Here is a 27,199-nt window from a genome sequence, read left to right as displayed (position 1 = left end):
CCGTTCGTCGCGCCGCACCGCGTTATATCTCGTAATGCAAAACACGAGATATTTGCTGTTGGGGAGTCCGTGATATTTAGAATCCGCGTTGTAAAAGGTCACGTGCGAGTGCCTTAACTTCGCTCCCCTCGTAACCCGATTATGTCACCTCGAATAATTTCGCCACGTCCATGTCCGAGCTCTCACGTGTCTGATAAAGCGCGATAAACCCTGAAAACGGAGCAGTCCGGCCGTTTCTTGCCGCTTACATTGCGCCTTACAGCCAATCATGAATCACTCGCTTTTACTTTCGGTAACTTACGTGAACCCGTAACGGGGCGCGTGAATTACTTTACTGGCGTGGATTGCATTAATTTAATGATGTAAAGCCAAATTTTTTGGTAAACTATAATGTGGGTAATATTTTTATATGCATACACAGAGTCGCGTATTATTAAAATTAATACTGACATGCAGGTATTTTTATATTGATAATCGTTTCGCATGCTCTCACGAAGTAAAGCGTTCGATCTTTTAAAGAAAGATCTACCGAGCAGTTTTTCGCTTGGAGATAATCTTCGCATGGCGCGCGAGTATCGATAGTGCAATTATGGAAATCCTTTTGCACACGCAAATGTGCACGCTCGCGCCAGTCGAGGTAACTGTTTTAACAGCAATGTGCGGATGCATGTACTGTAGAATAATGTAGATAACAGATTGGTAAAAGCGAACGTGAATTCAATCGTCGATTTTGTGTCCCATGTAAATTCATTGGATTACTATGCATATACACCACGTATGAATGTGATTATGAGCGAACGAGATGGTAAAATTGCAATTTGCACGATATACGTCTGATGCTTCACATGCGATGAGACTCAGGGAGAGAAGCACGTTTCATTTGTTATTTGCGTTCAAGCAAGTTTTGAAAAACTTGGATAATTTTCACGATAAAATATGGAGGACTGTTTAAAAAGTACAGGCAAAAGTTCGAAAGCAACCAAGTTGTCATTGGTTTTTCAAGAAAAATTTCTAGCTATATTTTTAATACAGTCTACATACACGGAAAGAACGATTTTGTTGAAAGATCTAAAAATTTTGCTAAAAACAGATCTGAAAATAATTTTTTGTTGAATCATCAAAATAATTTGTTGGATTGTTAAATCTGATAAACATTGGAAACTTCTCCCGTTCCTCTTTAAAACGTTTTGATATTCTAGCAATTACTTTGACTTTCGCACAAAATTATTTTGATTATTAAACAAAAATTATTTTTTGATCCGGATTCAGCAAAATTGTTCTTTCCGTGTTCCGTGTACAACAACATTTCTGTTTTGTCCTTTATAATTATACGTATAATATAAATATAATATAGTAATATTAGTAATATTGTATATGTATATAAAACAATATCGTGTTATTACATGACGTGTTAAACGTTGCATCAGTCATTCGAAGGTTAATTTCATCAAACATCAAGGCGCCATTAAAGCCAGGGCGTGTCAATACAATGGGAAATAATAATTTATCTACGTGAGGACGTAAATCAATCCTCGCAAGAATGGCTGCATTTAGCAGGGAAAAAAATTGAATAGCACCCGCGTAACAATCGAACCTGATTCAGTGGAAATCCAGAGGTATATATCAATCACCACATCCAATTGCCACTCAACTGCTGTCCCTGCTGAATGCGCCCAATGTGACATATCAGTTCTGTTGCCCCATTCATTTAATCTGGAAATGGGTCGAATATGCCCGCTCATGTAATTTTACGTGAATAAATGTATGATGCGGTGCATTATTCTACACGTTAAGTGCAGTAATTGAATTTATTAAATAAAAAAATAGGATCATTACAGAGAATTAAAGCGTTTACTTAATAAATTACTTACTCAATAAATTTTTGAGGACATTAATATAGCACGGATCTTTTTAGCTTCCCTTTGTGAGATCATACATTCTATTTCATACCAGGAGTGACATACTTCTAGACGATAAACTTACGTGCTTCTCGGTCCGTGTATACTCCCATAAATACCTAATATCGCGGTACGCGGCTTGTTCACTTCCGCTAACGATTCCCGCTCTCATCCCTCCTGCGAAACCGAAGCACCTCCTCGAACTATATCTTCAGCGTCTCGGTATCTATAGGAAAGGGCTCGTTAGTATCGTCCGCCGTCTTTGTATCGTATGTACGTAACTCACGAGTCGATACTCCGTGGCCCAGGAATTTCGGAATTTCGTGATCCGGCGCCGAGCCTGCATATTTCATTGCGACTGCAAGTGCACAACGTATCGATAAAATATGAACTTGCTTGAACGTTCTCGTAAAGCGGAAGAACGATCGACTGACAAGCAGTATCTTGTACAAAAAAAAAAAAAATAAACGAGTCGATAGAGAAATACAAAGTATTATTCCGATTAAAGATTCGTATTTTTTTCTTCTTTACCGCGTTATTTAATCATCAAATTTCGAGATATTATTTATCCGATTTAAATTCGGATATATTTTTTAAATAACGTACATTTTGAGGTTCGTAAACAGCGCATAATTGATACATAAAACGACAGGCTTCCGATCGATCGATCGCTGTGCGTTTAAATGCATAATGCCCGAGATGAGACCTGCCATGTAGGACGCAGCGACGTGTGCGGACCATTCAAAGATTCGCCGATGCTAATTAAGATTAATGAGTTGTCCGAGAAATCGAGACCAAGTTCCCGCGCGGTAATTAACAGTCTATTTCACCTTCCCATAGATAGTTCACCCGAGCTATATCCGCGCGAACGTCCTGGGAAGTTTCTCTCCCTTTCATCCTCATCCCCGACGCATCATCTCAGGGCGAGGCACTTATTACGGAAAGAGAGTCTTCTTCTCCCGTTCCTCTTCCTCCCTCTCTCCCTTACTTCTCCACTCGCCTCCTCGCTTACGTCTTTCTAACTCCGATGCTTCTATTTACGAGACGTTGTTCGTCAAGACAAGAAAGTTATTTCGTTATGATACGCGCGCTGTTCTGCATATTGTCACTATTGCAGATTCTAAATCTGCTGCAACTCCACCAAAAGGAGGAAATCCTCTTTGCTTTTTTTTTATCCCGTTTTGTTAAATCTATTTAGCAGTAACACTTTGCTTCAATATTATCATGTTAAAATTTATATGCACATTTAAAGTGCAAATTGAAAAAACTGTCACAATCATCGTATTTTATATACATTATATATACAATATTTTAATCAAGTATTTTGTGGAAATTAATTAAAAATGATAAATTCTAATAGAAGAAAAAGAGAAATATTACAATTATTTCCAAATTATAAGCGATTAAATTTAATCAATAGCGTCCCATAGAGCTTGCGCGCTTAAGCTCATAACTGATTCATTATTGATTTTCATAATTGGCGTGATATTGACTTTTACTACTCAACTAATTTTGTCATTTGCTATATTACGCATACCATGGTAACCAATTGATATTGATAACTCGACTATTAATATAGCAAATTTTAATTATTATATGTAATAATTATTGTAATATAAATTATTTACTTTTGCCTTTAATGAAATTTTTTCTTAATCAAGCAGGATTAATTGTTATTAAACAACGAGTTTAACGAATCCATAAAATGAACGTAAAATGTGCGGTAATAATCTACCTGTCGAAATAAATTTGAGTTGCAAGGAACGGAATATATTCATTTTATATTCATACGTACATTTTATATTGTGTTAAATATTTCGTGATTGCGACGAGCTGATTGATACATAACGATACGCAATATATCACTGGCCAACTTGAATTGCTCATAACTCGAAAACTATTGCAATTTCGACATTTTCATATGCAGAATATTTCTTTTATTTTAATTTAAATATAATTCTTCCACGCGGTTGAAATACAGTGGTTGTCGGACGGTCTGTGATGTACGTATAACAGAACACGCAAGGTAGAAATTTCTTTTACAATTAACTGTCTATTTGTAGGCAATTTCAGAGCTCGGGGCTCGTTACACGAAATTTGCATACGTTTACTTAAGTCAAGCGTTACATCATTCGTTTTTCCCCCTTTGTCTGCTTATCCCCTTCAACCGCAAAGAATAAATTTTTTTAATCGCACCGAAGAAAAGTATAAACCAGCCGATCGATAAAATACGCGGGGCTCTGTCCATCGAAACTTTTAACCACATTGCTCGCATGTCGCATGCATCCACGCAAATAATTAGTTTACTGTCGCCGCACTGCGTGCAAAGAGTTTCTAAATACAGTTTAGTTTAGATATGATTTAACAACTAACTCGACTCTCTCTCGGCGAGACTGGTATAATCCGTATTACCGCCATATAATGCCAATCGTTACGGCGCATCTGCGCGATGTACAACACGCGTCACAATGCAACAATTAATCTCTGTGTCTCTCCCTTCCTCCCACCCGACCTCTCTCCTCTCTTTCGCCGAAATGCAGCGTTTTCGCTATGACGGTCAACTGCAACGTTTGATAACAGCGTTCAGAAACAATCGGGACGGCATAAGGGTCGTTAATGGAACACGACGTGCGAGATCCGCTATTAGATAGACGCGCATTAGCGACAGCGAAACAGTTAAACTACCCATAGTGACATTAATCGTCTATCACGAATTTTCATGACGTAGAAAATTGTGTAATTATGTTATCTTCCGCAATATTGTCCGTTGTTATCTTAGCCGTTTATATTATTAATCATCATCTCCGTTTACGATAATTTTCTCGGAGATCCATTTCATAATTAAAATTCGGACAAACGAAAATTTGCTTCTTAAAATTTTTCAACGTAATCTTTATCTCTAAATCAAATCTTTATCTGCTGTCTATTATTACATACAAATTGCAATAAAAAATTTCAATATCTTCAATATGCATAATATTACAGTTTTTATTTATCAATTGATATTTATAAAAAAAATAATCCATTCAATTTACTTCACTTTAGTTCACTTGCTAATCGTAAATCGAGGCTTATTATCAAATGCATCTGCGGAGTCATTAAATAGCCTATTGTTGGGGAGGTACGTATTGGTTAACTGGGTTACTTCGATTTATTGGCTTTTTTTTCTTTAATCCCACATGATATGTGAGCGCATGCAAATAGCGTAGTACAATTATCACCTATACCTGTGGCATATTAATATCTCGAATTATGCGGTTTCATGTCCAATTAAGCGTTTCTAAAAACTATTCGGCGAATTCTGCGTCCGCGATCGTTCACAATGGACGCAACGGAAAAGTCATTATCGAATTCTACATTGTTGTTCTGCATAATTAACACAGTCAAAATTAATTTTCAAAGATCACGAAATCATAATTTTCGAATCGCGATGATGTCCTGCGGGCAAAGTACATTACAATATTTGTTAAACAACGATGTCGGCCGAAACGTCAACCGAAGAGTGCTCTCCTGGAAGAGAGATACGGGCCGAATATATTTGTATTAAAAGCGTGTATTTTTGACGCACCGCGAGTTAAATCGTAAAAAGCAAACAGGCCGAACAAAACGCCGAATTCTGATAACAATTGCTTCACACGTAGCGCACGATCCGCGCACGTTCGGAGAATGAAATACGATAATCTGAACTGTGCCGGACGTATATAAAAGCGATTTGATTAAAATGCAAACGTGCAAAACGTATCACTGAAAGAATCTCTGATATCTATTTTTGTATTACCAAGAAATTATACGAGGGATAATATCCCTCGGCAAATATTAGCGTTTCCTGAAATAGAATTACGGACGATGCAAAATGCGTTCTTATCGCACGATGATAGTAAAAGCCCTCCATGATAGCCTTATGAAATTGTTCTCTGAACCTGCACCTTCCGATAGTCGATTATCTTGTTCGACGATAAGTTTAATAAATGGAGATTGTACTCCGGATAGAATGCACAATAAAATCAAGCTGAAAGCATTTCTCTTCTTGTAACCTGAGAAAGTAGTTTGCTTCTATATCTTCTCTCTCTATCTCTCTCTATCTCTCTCTTTCTCTCTTTCTATCGACAATATACAATCATATATTAATTTTACGGCGGCAATTCTCCATTTTCACTTAGCCCGATTCTATTTCCATCGGCTACGGTTACTCGTACCATCGAACGGGCTTCTGACTCGATTCCACGCAACGGAAGGCATATCACTTTGCGAAGCGAAGGGATAAAGGGAGATAAATCGAGAAGAATGGCTTTAAGATATCCTGGCAATAATGGAGCTACGATCTAATGAGAAATCTTTCGCGAAAGTTAAATTGGCTTATCGAAGGAATCGCGACGAAAGTGTATCGTGTACCGTGTATTTAATAGCAGGAATTTAATTCCGCGCGGAGTGCCATGGACAGTCGCCAATTTAATATCCTCGCGTTGTCTTCACTCAAGACAACGATTTCGACATTTCGGATTCCGCAGTACTTTGACATTAACGCATGTCGGGAAGCATAATTGCGGATAATAATTGCGCTCCGTTTCAGCTTTATTTGCAAGCTGCATTCCCGAAAATAATTTTGCATATTATGCCCCCGGGCAAGAATTATTCGTGCAATCGAGATAGCGCGCAATTACAATCGTATTTGGCTTCGGGCGAGCGCGAAATGAAATATCGCCGATGAAGATGGCAGAAATAAAAACGGTGCGCATAAACGTTTATGTACAATATTATCTTGTATACATCACGGTTACGTTGTCAAATCACGGTATATCGCGATAAACGTGAAATATCGCGTTTCAAATTTATTCGCACGAACGAAAAAAGAAATAATTATTTATACCAAACACATTTTTATATTTTAAAATTACGATTAATAAAATACGATATTATTAAATTCTGTGTTGAGAAGTGCTGTAAAAGTAGTACGCTAAAAAATATTGTTAAATAGCATTATTTCATTATTTAAATTATTTAAATATAAAGTTAATAATCAAAATCATTTAAATACGAATTTATTATTTTCCGAGTTATCAGATACCATAACAACTTCAAAGGATATTTAATTACATAATGAAAATAAAACGGAATTAATTTCCTTATATTTAATTCTAAATAGATCGAAGCAGTACAATAAAAAAAAAAAGATAATACTGGAAAGAAAGAAAAAGAGAGAAAAAGTGGTAAAAAAAAAAAAAGAAAATAATCCGTATGAGAAAGTTGCGACAAGAAAGTTGGAAAATAAGATTTTCATTACCACGCGATTGGAATATACAATTAAAGCATCGTGACATGTATATATATACATAACGCATCAGAATGCATGATACGCATAAGGTATACATCATGGATAAACTTACAAGAACTTGAAAAGAACATTCAGGAATAATAATTAAATTTAATAATTGAATATTAAATTTCTTTTACATTTTAATAGCCTGCACAGAAATATATTTTATATTCAAAGAGCGCGTTTCATGCATTATTTCTCTATAATAAACGATGAAATAAATAAAAATAACGTTCATTTCACAGACAGCGTAGAGCACAATGACGACTGAAGAGTAATATCCGCGCAATTGTGTAAATTGTAAATGAGCGCGAATAGCTTGTCAGCGAATTATGTATTACTTTCTGCTATTTGCATGCGAATCATATTACCGTACAACTCGATTTAATTGTGATAACGGGCATATATTGTACAAAGCAGTCTACGCTCTGAGGGTGATATTACGATTGCATATGCGATTTAATTTGAGCGACACCGATCCTCATTATCAGTTCACGATGGAATCAAGGAGATAATTAAATTTTAGCGATAATCAGCGCACGCGACGTTAGCTCAAGATATCGAAAAGCAATTAGTGGCTCGACGGCAAATAAGAAAGCGAAAGAGAATGATTACGATATGATCTATAGTATTATTTTATCTGTCACATATGAACTCTGGCAGTGAAGAAGGAAGAAACGTGCGCTTCTTAGGAGCAAGTCGAAGCGAGAAAAGAAAACTTGAGTTTTTGATTTTTGTTATATTACACAGATAATCACTAATTAATATTATTTTCAAAGATCTAATAATAATGTATAACAGTTAAAATGTACACAATATAACAATTTTTCTCTCTCTCCTCTCTCTCTCTCTCTGTATATCTCTCTATATATAGATGTAGATAAAATAATGTCTACAAACCACGGCGCACATTATACATTGTATATACTGTTTTACATTGGAATTATCAGCCTTCCATAAATATCAAATAATGCAGTTTCCCGCAAACGAGAAATCAAACCAGAAATTCGTACCAATTGATTCGAATTTGTTATGAATACGTTCGCGTTTCGAAGTTGAATCCACGATCGAACGGCGTACCGTTCTGCGTAGCGCGACGCAACAGCGTTCCTCGCGATCGTCGCTATACGACACGCAGTACGTATCGCGCGTGGCTAGACGGGGAATAGGATGGTGTACAATCCGAAGGGGAATCGGATGGCAGCCGATACGTAAACGAATCCTCGAAAGATCATAGCCCGAGCGTGATCCCGGAAAATGTCTCGGGCGTGTCGCGATATATTGGATTGGAGCTTGATTCGCGGACGCAAAAGCGACCTTCTCCCCGCACGAATGTGTTCTTTTTTTTTCCAGATTTACGGAACGCGTGGGTGAGTCAAGTGGATGTGTGGGGCTGGCTCTCGTGCACGGGTATAATGTAGTTCGAGAACGGGGCGGGCAGAAGGGTGGAGGGGTGGGGGGAGAAGGCCAGGAAGAACGCGATGATGGGCGATAAAGCACAAACACCCTCGGGCACCGGGATTGCTTATCATAGTCGTCATCGATCGTTCCGTCTCCGTTCGCGGGATAAACCCCGGGATCGGTCGCGGGCAGATAGAGTATTCCGTCGGATAAAAAGCATGGGAATGCCGCGTCATCGCGCGCGCGAATAACCGGAGTCGAATATCCCGAATTGAATCGATATTTCATCGCGCGAGTCGCAGCGAAAGTTAAATGGTCGCTTGTAACCGGCGCGCCTTCGACTCGGAAACCTTCACCAGTTCCTTAATTGGATGCTCTCGATTTTACCTTCTCGCGAAATTATCTCGGTGTGTCTCTCGTCCTCGTAAATGAATATTTCAGCCCCGTAATTTATACATGCTCATTGCGCACCCCCCCCCCCCTACTATCGAGAAACGCGCGCGTGTACCGCAGCGAGACACTCGCGGCATAAAGTTTCATATCTCGAGACACACACGAACGATTTAACCACACGACTCCGCGATTAGAGATCAAACGGAGAGTGCAGCGTGCCAAGATTGCGGGGGCGGAGGGGGGGAAAGGGCGATTACTCCAGTGAAATCTGACGATTAATTAATAAGTATATATATCGGCCGCCGCGAAATGTTTCGCAATATTGCAAGACGCGACGAGATAATTATCGGATCTATCAAATGTCGCGGGAGAGATAGAAAAGTGATAGATCGATCCACGAGACAAACATCGATCCACACTCTCGCATCCGTGTTAATTCGATAAACACGTTTACATATATCCGATACAATTATTCTCGCTCACGTTATATATACATAGTCCTCTCATCATAACCTCGATGTACGAGAAATAAAATACATGCGACTCACCGATACGACGCGCAGCAGCGGAGTTGCGGCTACGTCGGAACGTAGGTTACACCGGCGTCGGGCTGTAAAACGGAGAAATACAACACGAAATTAGAGCAGCGCCCGTAGCGAGTAATCAGCGCGTCCACGGGAATAATTTCTCGCGTGAGGTAATCACGTAAATAATTAGTCCCGCGGAAGTGGCGAAATGAGATAAAAAGTAATAAATAATTAATTCACTCACCCTCACGGTCGCTCCGCCGTCGCCTGATGCCTCCCCCGAGCCTCCTCCTCCTCCTCCTTCCTCCTCCTCGCTGCCCGATGCCTCCTTCGTCGCACACGCACGCAGGGGGCACGCAACACTCGCGATCGCCACACGCGATACGGCCGACGATTAATTACTATCGTCCGTGTTTAATTGTCACGAGACGGATCGCACTTTGCGCGGCACTCCCAGGGCTTTAACACGCGACCGGCGACGCGCACCATCATCAGGGCACCTTGCGATTCGAAAGCGAAAGCGACGCCATATACGCGATTCAGGTGTAGCAACTGGAGCGAGCGCGAGCACTGCACCCAACTTACTCTCCCCTTCTCACTCCCTCTCACTCTTCCCTAGCGGCCGAGCGACAGTCAATCGCCGAAAATGACGCGACGCGGGTGCAGCGAGAATAGCGAGATCCGCGAAGGAAGAGCAAGAGAGCGGCCAACCGCGTTGGCCGCCGTGTGCGTTGCACGGAGTCACGACGCCGCGCCGCTTGACTTTAATTCCACCGAGACGCGATCGCGAATAGAATAACATGTAAAAAGAGCACGAAGCTCGACCGCGGCTTGATGTCTGCAGTGAATCTCGCTGAAGGTACGATTTCATGCTGACGCTCGACGCTCATTTTTAGCATTAAAACAGATCACACGATCGAAATTAATGCCTGATCGTATATTTGTCAATTTTGATCGTGCGATCTGTTTTGACGCTAAAAATGAGCGTCGAGCGTCAGTATGAAAAGGTTATGCTTTACAGGACGATCAGCACGGAGGGACGAGGAATCGCGGACGCGACGAACGGCGGAGAGCTCCGGCAAAAATCGCGAACGACGCGACGGCGCGCAAATGTGAGTAAAATTCACGTTGCGTATAATTTACAAGCATTAAAATACGACCGTAATCACGGTCGTAATTTTATTCGCTAATTGACGCGCGTCACGACGCCGCTTGACTCGCAGGTAATCCGTTTTTACGTACGTTATGACTGAAAAAACGTGAAGGAACGAACGTGCAGGACGATTAATAAAGTTAAATTAGTAATTAAATATAATTGGTTAAAATAGCGGGGTCGTCGGAAAACATATGCCATTAAAATTCTGCAATATCGTACGCGCGCGATATATGTATTTCGAAGTACACAAATCCAAATACGTGCGTATTAAAAAATGATTGATACATATCATATATTGTATACCATTTAATTGTCGTTGCTCAAATTATTCGACCCGGTGATTTGCATATATTATTTAACGTTCTCAATTCCGAAAGCAAAAATTGATTCGGATCGGCGAAGAATGAGTAGCTCGAGTGCGAGTTTAACAGTCGGATTTAACTATATGTATAGTTATAAAAGATTGACTATCGCCAGTGCAATGAATTTAACAATTTGCAGTACGTTCTTATTCCTTGCAGCTCCGATAATTTCGCGACGCGAAGTAGAGGTGCTCGCTTCAATAAATGCCTTTACGGTCGTTGATCGCGGCAGTTAATTAATTGCGCGAGATTACAGCGGGTAATTGCTCGTGAGGAATGATCGTGTTTCGATCTATAAATATATACGTCTGTAAGACTTCGCGGAGCAATAGGCGTCGCGCTGCCTACTGGCTCGACCTCGCCGCGCGAATAACAACACAGCCGGCGCGGCGTGTCGCGACGTACCGCGCGGCGACCTTGCGTCGTCAAAACAAACACCAAGGCCGTATATGGTCAGTCTTGCCCTTACGGACTGTTTAACATATTGGAAATAAACTTGCGCCCCGCGAATATTTCATTCCCAGTACCTATTTCAAACTTATGTTGCTGAAACGAGCCGCACATTTTGCACGGCTCGTTTTCATGAATTCTTTAATGTTGTCCAAGATAATGATTAATGTTGTATGATTAAAAAAGGAAATGTTACTTGACAAAATTCATCTTGATTGACGAGAAAATTTGTATCTATCTGGTGTATCTAAATGTGTATTATTATAATAGCAAATTTTAACTACTACATGCCAATTAATTAATTCTTTTTTTAAATGACAGTGTGGACGAATTTCGATTAAAAATTCTATTTAAAAAATTATTTAACCCATTATTCGAAGACTTGAGTTTATTTTCGTTTTACTCAAAAAGCAATTTTAATATTCTAAAAATCTGTTAGACATTAAATCGAATTTTTTACGTAAATACATCAATTGTTCCGTTCTCGAGTTTCCGAAAGAAATGTTACAAAATTCAAAAATTATTTATTAATGTCATGTATGAGCTTCTCTGAAGTATCATTTATTGAACGGTGAAAAGCAAAACTTGAGTATCTCAAGACAAACTTTGTTCGAGTTCCTCAATTGAATTGCGATTGCAATTGTGATGTAACGAAATCAAATTGATCATCAAAATCTATTTCTTAAACTGTTATTATTTTAGAAATAAAAGAATAAACTATCAGTTTCATTTTGTTGATTATTAATAAAATAAAATAAAAGAACAATTTTCGAGAGAAAATGCTTCTTTCTTGTAAAGAAAACACATATTAAATTTATACCAAATTTTTTAACTTTAATTATTTTTAAATAGGACAGAGCTTCTTCTAAGTGAGTTATAAATGTATAGTATATATGTTCTTTTGTTCACTCAAACGTGGTACGCAAATGCTATTACGGCGCTTTTTACGTCGAAACATTCGAAACAAATTGCAATTGGAAGTACATTTTACCGCGTTGCATTTATTTATATTTATTTTTAGCAGGCAACACATGCTGTTTTTTCTACATTTTCTGTGCTTTTCGCTAAAATCTTACATACTAAAACTGCGCATTTAACTCTCGGCATAAGCAAATGCCTTAATGGATTGTATGAATAAAAGCGAGGCAAGTACTTTTTAGCAAAAGTAAGAAACGCAAAATAACAAGTTTAACGTGAGATAAAGAAGCTAGTTTTAATACAAAAGCAAATACATATCTGACTTTTCGTGCAAATGTAATATCTCGGTTCAACAACGACTTTTTTTTTTAACTCACAAACTTTGTATTTCGAAAAACTTCACGTATAATCACCGAGTACTTCCCGTAATGCGCGAAATGTGTTACGTTTTATATAAATTGCTTATTACGATATATTTTTTATGTTCTCGCCGCTAAGCGATTTCAAGCGGAGTTATCGGGCTCTTGATGCGTTCCAATTCTATATTTTAATCCATTTCATTTATTTATGCATTTCGTATTGCGGCAACAAATATTTGATTTCACGAGGCAGCGGGGCAAGTGGTAAAATCAACGATACAAAACGATAGATTATGATTATTTTAGCAGAAATATTAAATATTTCATATGCACGCGGTTCGCTGGACCTCGAGAAAAAACCGTGCTAATGAAGATCCGACACATGGTGCATGAAATTTTACGCGTGACATTACCAAACCTTTTTACATAAAACAATCAACCGGGAAATATACCGGGACCGATACACGCGGAACACATCTGACAAAAACAGTAAAGAGTCGAATGCGTTAAGTGGCTTTCGAGGTATCGAAACGCTTAGGCAAATCATTCCCATATTTTTCCAATCATTCCCATTCGTTTTTACCGCGTACGCGATTTCGATATTCCAGACGCGATTTTACGCTCGCGCGCAATGCTGCTGGTATAAATGCGAAAAGTTCTCTCCCCGTGTTTTGCAAAATTTCGTTTCCATTCGCGTTCGGCGGCGGCGGCTGTTTTTTAACGAAAACGCTTCTTTCGTTGTTGACTGACGTGCAACACGCGCTCTCTATTCCAAATTGATGCCCCTTTAAATTATTATAAGGCATTTTTTTTACATATCACGCTGCGCTTAACTAAGTCGCAATTAACTTTTCCACCTTTGAATTATGAAACGCCCGGCCGGGCGGCCGAATAAAAACGCTGAATAATTTTCCGTCCGCCGCAGTACCTTACTAAGCATAATTTTCACAGCACAGCCCGCGCGTATATGTACATGCACAGAGAAATGCGGTTGCCCCGGTCATTTCTTACGCGAGTTTTCCACCATCTTCGTTGAAATTACCATTTCTACGTCAACACGTTTTTTCGCAGTTCCAAAAACGAAGTCGCGCCTTTCACGCACACGGTCGACGTAATATAATTTCCGCGACATAAATGCAAGTCACAGCGGACTGCCTACAAGTTTCAGCACTCCGAAGGACTGCCAACGACGTTTCACTTCGTCTCCCGTTCTCTAAAAAGAGTCGTGATTATTTAAAAATATATCATGAATTGTCTTGCTGAAACGCGGAAAAAATATATCACGACGACGAGATAAATTACATTACATTAACGATGTGTAAAGCTTGCCCGTTTTATTTCTATGATAATACCGCTGCGAGAGGCCAACCTCTGTTATCATTCAAGAGAGGGGATCTTTTATCTTTCTTTCTATCTGTCGGCAATTTTACTTCTACCAAAACAAATTTGCCCTGGATCGCTTTAATCTCGTTAAACTAGTCTCTTGAAAAGCTCCTGAATCGGTCGCGTCTATTACCTTTATCTTGACATTAATTAAAAAGAGATAATACTTTCTCTCTTGATTATGCGCATTAATCTACATTACATTTTGCGTTGTAATTAAGTGGATAAGTATGATAACATTGAAAAATTGACAGCTTTTGTATAGTTCTGTTTTTTTAGAGAATTTTTTATATTTTGAGAATATTTTTAAGAGTTATGGATATTTATTTAGAACGTATGAACTATTCAGCGAACTAACGACACATCATTTTTTTGGTGATATTAACCGTTTATTTGGTAAATGACCCAGATCACAGAATATACGCGTAGCATAATATATATATTATATATATATATTGGTCGAATTTAGCAGCTTTTCTGTTTTAATAATGTATTTGATAATTTAATCTGCAACGTTTTAAAATGAACAGGCTCGATACGTACCTTGCAGTTCCTATCGATTTATTCGGGTACGCGAGATACCGAGGTAGGGGATCGCTGTTATTTTCCTCTCTTTTTCCTTTTTTTTTTGTCAAACATTTACTATCCACCCCGACTGCACCGAAGATTGGCTCCTCATCGGCAACCTATGTGCTATGTTCTCTAGAGAAGCCGTAACAAAATTGAAAGTGGTAAAGTGACAAGTTTCCTCGATAACGAAAATGAAAAGGGCGAAATCGAGGATGTTTCGGTGCGGGAAAATTTTCCCACCTTTCTTCCTCTTGCGTACACCGTGAAATTCAATTTATTGTTAATTGTTATTATTTATTGTCATTAAAGTTTTGAATAACAATGTGCGTACAGGCGAATTCATTACGACAAAGGTAACGAATTTATTCGAGGGATCGTGAATTTTATTCGACTTGATCGCCCTGCAAATAATCTAGCAAAAGTAAGATAATTGAATCTTGTTCTGTATAACTAACCGACATTGCGAAGTTAAATTACAAAACGTCGTAATTACGGCTTTATAGCGTCATAGGTCTTGAGGCGAAACGGCGAAAGCGGTGTAAGGTGAAAGGAAGAGCAGAAAAGTTCCGGAATAATTACTATTAATGCTCTCTGCTCCAATATACCTGGCCATTATACCCGTCATTGCGATACGTTCGCGACATAATCGATCGATTTGCGAGCACGACTAATTATGCTGTTGTTAATTCGCAGCGGGCGTCGCCGCCAGCGACTACTTTGCAACAGCAGTAGCTTAAACTGACAAAATCAGAGTTCTTTTTTTGGTAGATGTATCTAAAATATAATCGTAAATTATTCGTTGATTTATAAAAGGTCACCAGAAGAACATACAGCAGTAGCTTAAACTGACAAAACCAGAGTTCTTTTTTTGGTAGATGTATCTAAAACATAATCGTAAATTATTCGTTGATTTATTAAATTGATTTATTAAAAGGTCACCAGAAGAACATACTGAGGGTAAGCAATTGTCAGATGCAGAGAGGAGAGTTTTTTGTATAGAAAAAGTCACATGCGAAAATGTAACAAATCAATTTTTTTTTTTAAACGTTTCTTGAATATCTTGAATATATGTACAGACATATTGATTTACTGTAGCGAGTAAAAGAAGAAAAAAAATTATTAAGATATTAAATAATGAAGATATTAGATAATGAAGATAATGAAGATATTAACGCAAGGTATTAATAAATAGTCCATTAGTGTATCATACGCAATCAATTTTCCGAAACGATCACAAAATTTGGTTACGAACTTTTTACCCGCAAAATTCCTTTCAAGCACCGCTGTGCGGTGAATCGATATTTCAAATTAATTGAAAGCGCTTCCCGGTTAGCACCTATGGAGCTATCGTGGGCTATCGTGTCGACAGCCCGCCAATTTATCCATCTCATCGAAAAGGCACGACTTCGTGCTTAAGTCGGGATGCACTGATGAATATCGGGTTCGAATAGTTATTAATCAAGCGAGGCGACATCGCGATAACAGCCGATATCGATGTAGGTATCGATTAAATATCCTTTCGATGACGACAAAGTGTCAATTAGACTTCTCCGCGACAAATAATTCTTATCATCGATCGACACTTTGTCTTTCGATCAGCTCCATTGCCTGAATAGCTGCAAATTAGTTCATTTGTTCTGCTTTTTCTAAATTTCTGTAACATTTATTCTTTTATATAAAAAGTAGAATTTTTATTCTCGTTTAATTAATTTAATTAAATTATTGAAATTAAATTATTTTAAATTTTATTATTTAATTAACATAATTGCACTCACATTATAAAAAATTATGTTAGATTAAAAATATATATAAATTACTACAGCTTTTTAAATTATTCTGTAGTCTGTGGATTATTTGAAATTTTATGAAAATAGTGAGTTAAAGTGGATAAAATTAATGACTTTGGTAAATCATATATATGTACAGCAGATTAAGTTCATCTCTCTGCGCGCGTTCTTAATTTAAATAGGCTTAATAATAAATGTGAAATTAGCGTTCTCCCGAAATTTGTATCGTAATTGGATATGATAAGACTAAGCGCGTCCCGCTTAAGTCCTTCGCCGCATATTATCATACTAATATCGCCGCAGGTACCAACGCCAGTTATCAACTCGTAGTTGTATTTACTGACAGTCCCTATATACCGGATGCCTGTAAGGCACAGCTAAATTATGCACCTGCCAATACGTTAATGTTCTTCTCATAACACACAGAAAATTCGACCTTAAATTTTATGCTAATGATCGACGCCGCAATATTAACATGTTTGTAACGCCAGCGTTAGCGCGCGTATTATGCATATCTTGACAAAATGTACACCCACAATCTCTTAATTATTGCACCAAATTAATTCGGGGCACACGGTGCGCCGTGTTAGCGCCGCAGACTTCCTGTTTAAGCTGTCTATCTCCTGGTAAGATGAAATCTAATATCCTTCTCTCATACGCCGGCTGGTCCGTCGACCAGAACGGAATATGACATCAATCACTCCAGAATTATTAAATTTTACATTCAAATTTTCACGCGTTGCACTAAGCTGCGGGAGCTTCGCGTAATTAACGGTAATATTAGGTTATCGCTGGATCATTACGTATATTGCGAGAATGCGATGCGTCCGTTATTCTATTAATTAGTCCAGGAGGTATAATGCACCGTAACAGAATCCCTCCCCGGTTTCCTATATATACTGTATTTTCATTTTCGGTTCAGTAAAAATCTTGTATAGCGTGTGTGTACATGTGCATATTGACCATCAAGCAGCTCGCCATGTAATGTCCACATTTGGCGTTCGTCCAAATTGGACGAATAAAGATAAACTGAAACCCTCAGAAGCCAAATTAAATTTACGGATTCGAATATTAATCTTTGATACACTCACGCATTCTCTTTCTCTCTCTAATTGTGAAAAACTTTCGATATGGAAATCGAGAAGTGTGAAAAATGACTCTCGGAGAATGCTGGAAACCTCATTAAACTACCATCTCGTTTCCACAGGCAACCAGGTGAATGTTCGGAGCTTCTTATTCGTTTTTCCGATCGTTAAACCAACGACTGGAATAGATAAATTGGTATGTTTGTAGAACCACCATGTGTTTACCCCTCACGTAGAAACGCAAAAACATGTTTTCGATTAATCATACAATTATATATGCGCGTAATTCACTTGAGTGTAGAATTTATCGAAAAATATCGTTTCGAATATTTAGCAAATAAACACTATGTATTTTTCAAAATTAATAACCAAAAACGTTAGTATATGGAGGAACGAAAATCATGGATGCCTGTAAGGCACATGGATTAATCCACGAACGCAAATGGCTATAAATAATCGTGTGACAGCCGATAATTATATTTTTTTTATCGTACACGCGAGACTGCCATCGAGCAGTGTGAGCTAAGCGAATTTTTCGCGTCACATTCGGCTGGTCGCTGACCAGGTACCGGCAGATAAATTGGTAGATTCGGGAATCACGGTTCGTGTAGAATGGAGAGATTCTCGTGGGACATTCGTAGGAAGTTCGGTCGGCGGGAGGGGGCCGACAATACACGCAGCGAAGCGGGCAGGAACCGAAAAGAAAGGCGGATATATCCCCAGTAAATTCCAGCATTTTTACCGTCGACCTACGCGCGCGCGTCCCCCCGTCATTCGATTCATCCGGCTTCGTACCTCTTTCCCGCGGCCAACGGTATTCTCCACTTTTGGATTTTCGACCCGCTTCGATGCCCTCGGAGGCGCTGCCGGGTAAAATGTATGTACACGTTGTAAACCTATACAACACGGCACGCCGGAAATAACGTTAGAACGAGAGAATCCATCGTCGAATCAATACGCCGACAAAAATACAAAAAGCAAGAGTGATATTAAAGTTTTTTGCTCGCTAACGTTTATGGTTAACATACACTGGAAAAAATATTTGGGTTGCGTTAATTGGAAATCTGATAGATTCCATAAAAGATACAAATCAGGGAGATACATTTATAGTTATCTATCAAACTACTCTAGTCGAGATAATCAATTACGATAAAAGGAGCTTTGATTGGTATGATCGGAATGCATACTGTATGTACTTCTTGTTGGTATAACCAAAACATTTTTCTCAGTGTACGTAACATGAAATCCGGTTCAAAAAAATTTTGCGTATTATGCAAACGTGATAATTTTACAATATTTTATTTAATAATAAATTTATTCAATAATAAATAATAATTTTATCAATATTTTATGAAGTTCGCTGATTGAGCAATAATTGTTAAAGCTATATAATAATTAAAACTCTCAACATATTTTTCATACTTAAATTTTTTTTCAATTACGAAAAAGTGATTAAAATTGGACTTGGTATTACATAGTTGAAAGATAGACTTTGTGCAATTATGTGCATTACAGATTACATGCAGTATCCTGCACTGTTAATGTTTGACCGTATAATACTTTAATGTTTTAAACGTTTCGAAAATTTCTGAAACGTATATTAAAAAATTTGTAGTTTATACAAAGCGCTAATTTTTTAAATAAAATATTCTCGCGTTATTAAAACAAATTGCACGGAGTTATATACCGCGCTGCGGCAAACGTTATTACGTTACTCACACGTTGCATGCGCTAAGGGAGATATTAATTTGAAACTGACAAAACTGTATCGTTCAGTACAGAGGGGTTCCTTTCTCCATCGATTCATTTCCCGAATCTATTCAATAAAATGTTCTGATTTTTTGATGAAATGCGATAAAAGCGATGTGAGCATTTCGGCGCGGTTTTAATTGTTTATATTTCAAACATACGCCCTCTCCTATATGCACACACCATCGGTACCGTCCAAATTTACACGTTATTGTTACTGTTAATTGAACGTTCCATTCGGTTCTCATTCATTAAACTTCAAACGAGTCGATTAATATAAAAATATTCGAAACGGCGGCGTAATGCAGTATTTGGCACGATTGCAGCCTGCATCGATCTTTAACCTTTTCGAATTTCCATGGCTCTTTTTGTAAAAATTTTACTCAGCAAATTGCAACAATCGAATTTCCAAAATCTCAAATAATTTTCTGGCGCAAGAATTTCCAATACGAGCTGTGACTCCGAGAATATATCCTGTTCTTTAATTTAAATTTATTACTTTTATACACCACTTATTTAACGAGAGAACTGACAATGTTTAACAGTCGCAAACATAAAGTGCTCGATGACAATAATTCCACATGCGCGCCATTAATTAATTCTCTTGAAATAATTAATTCACACTAAATTAAGAAACAAAGTTAAGCAGTTAAATTAAAGAAGTTATTATTGCCTCAAGAATCTGAGTTTCTTTTAAGTTATATCTCTCGAAAAATCTCACAGTTTAACTTGCTAAAGGATTATTATGTCAATTGACAGAACAGTTTAAATTTTGCCGAGACCGGATGTGCTTTTAAAAGTAAATTTCATTATACTTCTGATGAGAAATTATTGAGACTTCTTATAAGATAAGATACTGCATCGTATTGACTCTTAAGATTCTTGATACTATAAGTTATCTTCCATTTTGAATTATTCTTTTAAACGCAGCTATTATCGTTCGTTCTTTCACTTATTATAAATGTTCGGAAATGCACATTCTAATATCGTAATTCAATCTCGACGAATGAGACGCGTTCGGAGACGATCGATGACTTCTTATCAAAATTCAATGCGGCAAGTGCTCGGCAGGGGAATCTCGGAAATTCTTCTGCGAAAGTTCCGGCACTTGGCGCGATTTAAGTTCGCCGCGAATTGTGTAACTGACGAAAGAATTAATGATCCTTTTGGAAGGCCGGCGAGAATATATCATCTCAATTCGTCGTCATGAGCGAGCGTGAAAATTCATCCGTGAAAAGTTTCCCCGCTTCGTCTCATCGAACGACCGAAAAAAAAAAGAAGAGGAGGCTGGCGAAGGAGGACGACGAGGGGGTATATACGTCGGATTTAATCTCGCGTGCTCGTTCGTGTGCCCGTAACGATAAATTTATCATCCTCGGGTAGAACGAGACACGCCGCGCGGCCGACCTGTATAAATGCAAATCACGATCGCGGAATGTTTTACCGTTTCTATCTTTTCGGCTCCGTGGTTCGGAGCGAGTTTAATTGCAGTCCGTAAATGTACGATTGTCTCTCTTTCTCTCTCTGTCTCTCTGTCGCTCTTTCTCACACTCTCTTTGCCCCTTTCCTCTTTCAGAGTAGTCTCTTAATTATTGTAATAAGATTCACCTTGATCGAACTTCCACTTCGTGCTTCGTTGCACGGCGTTATAAACCTCCTTTTCAACGAAGTGCATATATTTAAGAGGTTGCAGTTAACGTGGAGTAACGAATTTAATGATAAAGCGTCTTAGGAACGCGTGAAGTGTTTGCGATCACATAAAATGTTCTTGGAACTTGCTACTCTGGCCCACTTCTTCTTCACACGTACAAGGAAACGGAAAAGAAAACATTATACGTATTGTTACACATTGTGTAAATGCAGCTGACGGGAATATCAGGAAAAAGCCTTGCAATTTCAGAAGTTATTTATGCAAATGCCATTCCACGATTCCAGTTGCCAAACTTATCTTCGCTCTAAACTACTTAAGCGTTGATCCTATTACTCCAATAAGCGAAGGCTGCCAGTAAGGCGACGAGGTTGTAAAGTACTTCTGAGGCTAATCAGTTAGTGCCTCGGTAAAATGGTAATAGGGTAAATCGTAGCGAGGTATAAGTAAATCGTCCAATTATTGATCACTTAGATCCGCACTCCAACGCCCTTCCTTTACAAAATAATTTATGAAGGTCTTGTTAAAGTCGTAGTCGTAGTAATTATAATCCTTTCCGTGACACAACGCGATAATTAATTTATACATATATTAGTCTCTCGTCTCTATTTTTCTTATATTTTTACAATCGACATATTATGGAAATGTCAATTATAGTTTGTAAATCGTTCAAATTAGATCTCACATTTAACAATGACAACCGACAATGTGTGTAGTCGTTTTTAGAAGTTTGTGCCAGGTAGAATAATACGTGCCTTTATGCAGCAATATATATGTTATGAGCGCAAAAGTTTGGGTAAATCTCATAAATACAAGTGGCCAATAACTATGCGGGAGCCAATGCGATTTGGCGAGGTTCTTATCGAAGGCGAGAGCCCCACGGATGGCAGCTGGAGAGATTGATTTTATCCGGCGGAGCCACTTTCCAGTTCGTGGCTTTTGTCCTCGCTTTTCCCACGCCCGTATTTGCACTGCATCGTGTCTCACCGCGCGCGATACATCGTCGTTTAATAAGAAATGGAAATTTCGACAATTGAATTATCATCCCGGGGCAGGATTTCCATTTAGCTCCCTCCGTCGAGCAGCTAGATGACATTAAAATGAATTGCGCGGCAAACAATGGATTTATACGACCCAACAAATTTGCCTTCGATTGTTAAAGCATCCCTAGCATCCCCGTCGGGAAGCGTCAATACTTGAACGATGCGGCGTTTGGCTCAAAGTGCAGGACGGTTAACCGACGTCAACGTGGAAATGTTAACAGTTTCTATTTGCACGGACGGTCCGTCAACGGATCAGCCATCATTTAGATACGCGCGCTCTGTGCATGTTATTAAGCTTAATCCTCCTTCCAGAACACGCCGCTTTTAATGGCTCAACCGTGAATAGCGTATTTTTTTATCGAATTTAAAATCAATCTCCCTCCCTTCAACGAAAATGTACGTTAAATAGATTCGCTAAAGAATCCTGCTATTTAAATTCTGCTTATCCGCGTCAGATAAAGAAAAGAAGATGTTTTGTTATCTCTTTGCATTTCGAGAAAATTTAGCTTATTAAATACTATTTATTTATCTTTATAATCACATACATCTAGCGCACGATCACAATTGTCACAGTTTATAAATTACTTTTTTAATGTTTTATTATTATTAAATTACATCAATCGCGATATTGAACGCCTACACGGAAAGAACAATTTTGCTGGAAGGTCTAAAAATTTTACTGGATAAAGATCTAAAAATAATTCTTGTTGGAAAGTCAAACTGATTGTTAGAATAACAAAATGCTAACTTTTACAGCAATGCTTATCATTTTTGAGTTTCGAATAAAATTATTTTGATGATTTAATAAAATTATTTTTATGATCTAAATTTTTTGATTCAGCAAAATCGTTCTTTCCGTGTATATTGAAAGTACACTTGAAAGTTAATTGGAACATTCCTCCAATTTTTCCCCGATCAGTATATACAGGATGGTATACCTTACAGCTGTATAATTACTAACGCGATAAATAAAATGAAGGGAAGACGAATGGGAATAAAGCGCGGTGGCCCTTAGAGCGAGCAAACGAATGCGCGAACACGCTCTGCATGGATGCCGGAAGGGGCTCGAGTCGATTTTTGTTAGAGCAGCTCGACGATCTTCCTCTTCCAGCGATTTGACTTTCAAATTTTCTCTACCGCGGAAAAATGTACTCTCCACCGGCGCCGTTGCTGCTGCTCGAGAGCATCTTCGAGGGACTACTACCTTACCGTTCACCGCCGTCGCAAACCCTCCCTCGCGTTAGGCAAGCGGGCATAAAAATGATCGCTACGACGGGAACCGTCGGTTGCACGGAGATTGATTTGCAACACTCGGTTCAGAGCGGAAAATCGCCATCATCTCGTGCCTTCCGGGTAACTGCAAGGTAGAATCGCATTTTTGAATATGGTCGCGCTTCATCTCGCTGTTTTAACCGCAAATCATATCCACTCGATGTAATACGAGGTGCTATGAGGTGTAAACTCAGCTAAGATCTATGAACTTAAAGTACGTTGAGATTCCGTCGAGTCGACAGAGTGCGGTGGGGATTGAAAAATATGGGACGTAAAATTTGAGATCGTATTTAATCTGGGAGAGAATTTTAATTAATAAAAATAGCTATAAAAGAGACAAAGAGTTTACGTTCACGTATAACGTTCCTTTCACAGCAACTATCAATTTTTTATACGTGGCAAATACACGGTTGGGGCGATTAACAAAGAGTCGACAAGACACGTCGCTATTAAGAGAAAAGGGTAAGTAGAGAGATAGATTCCGGGAGTATAAAAGTTTTTTTCATTATTTCTGAATAAGTCTTTAAGCAAGTGCATGCTCTGATTGCGAGAGCGGAAGTCGTGCACGCGAGAGCGAGCGGGGACAGTCCGGGTAAATATTGATTGAAACGGCTGAAAGGACAATCTATATGCATGGGGGGTGCGTTCGTACGTACCGCGTGACGCGAAGGTATGATTTGGGCAAAAAAATAGAGAGGAATGTTTATAGATTGTCGTTCCGCGATTCGACAAAGGACAGCCAGCTGTCGTTCTCCATTTAAGAGACCTGCTGTTTCCCGACTCCGCGCGTGATTAACCGCGATCGAGGAGAGTGCGCGATTCGGCACTCGCGAGTCACGCGACGGCCGCGTACTTACAGCGACGAGCGAAGTGGCGTTAAACCGCGCCGCGATTGTACGCGATGGAAGGATAATTCGGCGGGGCGAAACTAATAGACGATAAAGTGCTGCGATCAACAGTTACGAGGGAGAACTCGGTTGGAATGCATGCAATCGACCGCGGCGCGTTTGCAGTTGCCGTTGGCGTAAGCCGCGCCACTTCATATCCAGAATTTCAAATTCACGTGAATTTCGTTTCTAAAGGTGCAAATTTATCCCTCAACCGCGGGAACATAGACGCGCCTTCGAACAGCAAAACTCGCGGGTAATAAACCGCGAAAATCGGGATTATCCTAGAATTCTCGCGATTTGAACGAGTTACGGGAAGGTATTATTTATCATCCTCCCTCGGTTTATATACCTTCCCGATTTATAACGTAGTAAAGTAATACAAGATACAAGGACACGGTGTATTATATAACATTTATTGGGACGTAATAACTGAGACACTGTACATACTATATGTATATTTGCTCAAGTATCATATTTTCTACTTCTCCCTCTACGTCTGTCCGTTTATTTTCTCCGTTTCTTCTTAGACCAATGTAAACTATCGGCAAGAAATATTCCGAGTTAAAAATACAAGAGCGAAACTGGACTTCCATCTGCCGTTAGTGGTTTCCGATGTAGGAAGTAGGCGAGTCACTTCGACCGTACGACTTTTATGCGACACTCTTGTTCACTCTTCTCGTGGATGGTATAGACCGGACCGCGCGTCGTCGTCGCTCCGTCAACGCCAGCGAGGAATGCAGAAACTCCGGCATTACTGACGACGACGGCGGGCGCGGTCGCCGTGTTTATCGTCGCTGACCGAGAAGAATGAGAAACGCGCGATATTCGCCTTGTCGTCCCCGCGCGCGGTCAAAGTTTTTCCATTATTCGTGAAAGCCGTGTATCCGCGGAAGCGTAACGTCGCCGCCGCTGCTCGGGGCGGCGGGCGGACGAGCTGGGAAACGATCGCGGTGGGTGATGCGCTCACCCCGGCGAATGGACTGATCGCGGAAGCGACACTGGCGGAGAAATGGAAGGCCGCTGTCTGACAGCGGCGGGTACGTGGGAAAAGTTACAATCGCGGATTGTGAAACACATCGCGCGAATTAATGTCGCGCCCGACACGTCGCAACGATATATTTCAGCATTGCTGGTGGATATCTACTTCGCCAAACGGCGGAACTTCCACGACTCATCTCCATCCGCGTCGTCAGTTACCGCCGACCCCGTTTATCGCGGAGCTGTGCGTCAGAAGAGCGCGTGTGCTGACGCTGGTTAATTTTATCTTTATTTACACGGTTAACATGGAGTGTCCCAGAAATCATTCCGCGATTAGAGCTTTCAACAAATTACAGCTTCTGGAAACATTTTCGCGTGAACTGCTAAAAGCTTCGTGCGAAGAAAGGGAGAAACATTTTTTTTTTAATGTTTATTTATACAAGACTTCACTTATAAAGAATTAATCTTTCTGCCCTTATTCTTTCTCAAAGTGCGGATCATCCCGACCTTTCGCTTACAATTGCATAGAGCTCGGAAACTATTTATGTCTTCACTTTGAAACAAGCGTCCTTCTTCGTGGCTTGACAACCAACATTTCCATTGAGGGGAAATATATGGCTATGTGTGTACATCATATACAGAGACAACATGCATTATGATGGCGTGCGGGAAGTAGAAATCGTCAGATATGCGAACAATATACTCGGTTTTTTTTTTGTTCCTTTCATTCTTTTTTTTTTTCATCGCGGAGTAAACGGTTTCCCGACACGTACGCAACAATATTCGCTGGCTTCGCCCTTTTTTCCACATTTTGATACGTGTCAGCTCGTCCTGCGGACGATGGACCGGACGCTACGTGTAGCGGGGGAGAGAAAAAAAGGCAACACACAGACGATAAAAGGGAGAGGAAGCTGCAGGGAACGGCGATTGGCAACGACGGGCTTCAATAAGTGTCCGGAGTTCGCTACAATAGCCGTCGCAACAAAACGATCGAATCGCAAGTATAACGTATCGCGTTATTAACACCCGGCCAGCGACGGTTAAATACGGGGAGGGTTTTACGCTTGACATCTCGTGTAACAGAAAATTGAATTCTCTATTAATTAATTCCCGTTTTATTAAGAAGAATAATAATCTTGTTACTGCGTTTACTCAAATTATGTCAATATCGTTGGAACGGGAACACTGTATTGTTTCTGTCGCCAGTTCATGAATAATCATGGCAAAAGGTGCTCTGCATTTTACAATTTTGCTGAATGTTATGATTATTCATATCAGCTAAGGGCGGAAATAATAAATAACAGCTGTAAAATGCATCTAAAGTTTCCTGCAAGTTTAATATATAAAGTGTCCACAAACCACCGGATATCCCTTTAACGAAACATTTTTTTTCTCGCCAATTTGCGATCGGTTTTTCCTTTCCGGAAAGAGGTGTTATCATTTATTATAACGCTTTTCAACTCTCTTTAATTTTTGAACCATATACTATAACTATATCTTAAAATTTTATTAAATTAAATTTCATTTTAAATTTGACTAAAAAATATAATTTTATTGTCCATTTTTATTGTACTTCTAAAAATCTTTATTATATTTCTTTCTCAAAAATCTTTTCATTTATAACTTTAAAACTATTGATACATTTTTGTTAACGATAAATTTAGATTGATCAAAGGTTCTTATTAAAAACCTATCCTTTATGGAATGATAAGTATATTTTTAATATTTGATAATAAATGAATAAAATTAATCGTATCTTATTGAAATTAAACATTTCTAGTTTTATTTGGCCCATTTATCCAAGTAAATTAAACCATCGGATATCCACATAACCCATATGATTGTCCGATTATCCGAATTGATTAGATTATAGAACTGAGATAAAATATATAATCGGAGATTTCGGAGATTTTTTTCACTGCTATTGTTTTGTAATAATGATATTAAATGATTCGTATTCTTGATTTAAAGTCCTCTTTTTTCTAAACAATTAATATATATATATATATATATATA

At 38.9% G+C, this 27,199-nt stretch overlaps 1 protein-coding gene across 2 annotated transcripts in view; it reads left to right on the top strand.

The window, feature by feature from the left end:
- Positions 1-10,167: 10,167 nt before the first annotated feature.
- Positions 10,168-27,199, top strand: part of LOC105449625 (small VCP/p97-interacting protein) — a 50,342-nt gene continuing 33,310 nt past the window's right edge. Inside the window, exons 1-2 of one of the 2 annotated variants that reach the window (XM_011688921.1) lie at positions 10,168-10,392; positions 10,555-10,645. In XM_011688921.1, coding sequence (XP_011687223.1) covers positions 10,368-10,392; positions 10,555-10,645 — 116 coding nt within the window. In that variant the 5' untranslated portion in view covers positions 10,168-10,367. The remainder of the gene's footprint in view (positions 10,393-10,554; positions 10,646-27,199) is intronic. The other variant, XM_011688920.1, reaches the window with a different exon arrangement.

The sequence above is a fragment of the Wasmannia auropunctata genome, unplaced genomic scaffold, assembly GCF_000956235.1.
Source record: "Wasmannia auropunctata unplaced genomic scaffold, wasmannia.A_1.0 LD336074.1, whole genome shotgun sequence".
NCBI classification, from domain to species: Eukaryota; Metazoa; Arthropoda; class Insecta; order Hymenoptera; family Formicidae; genus Wasmannia; species Wasmannia auropunctata.
The sequence above is the reverse complement of the archived record's forward strand: the minus strand, read 5'-3'. Positions and strand labels throughout refer to the sequence as shown.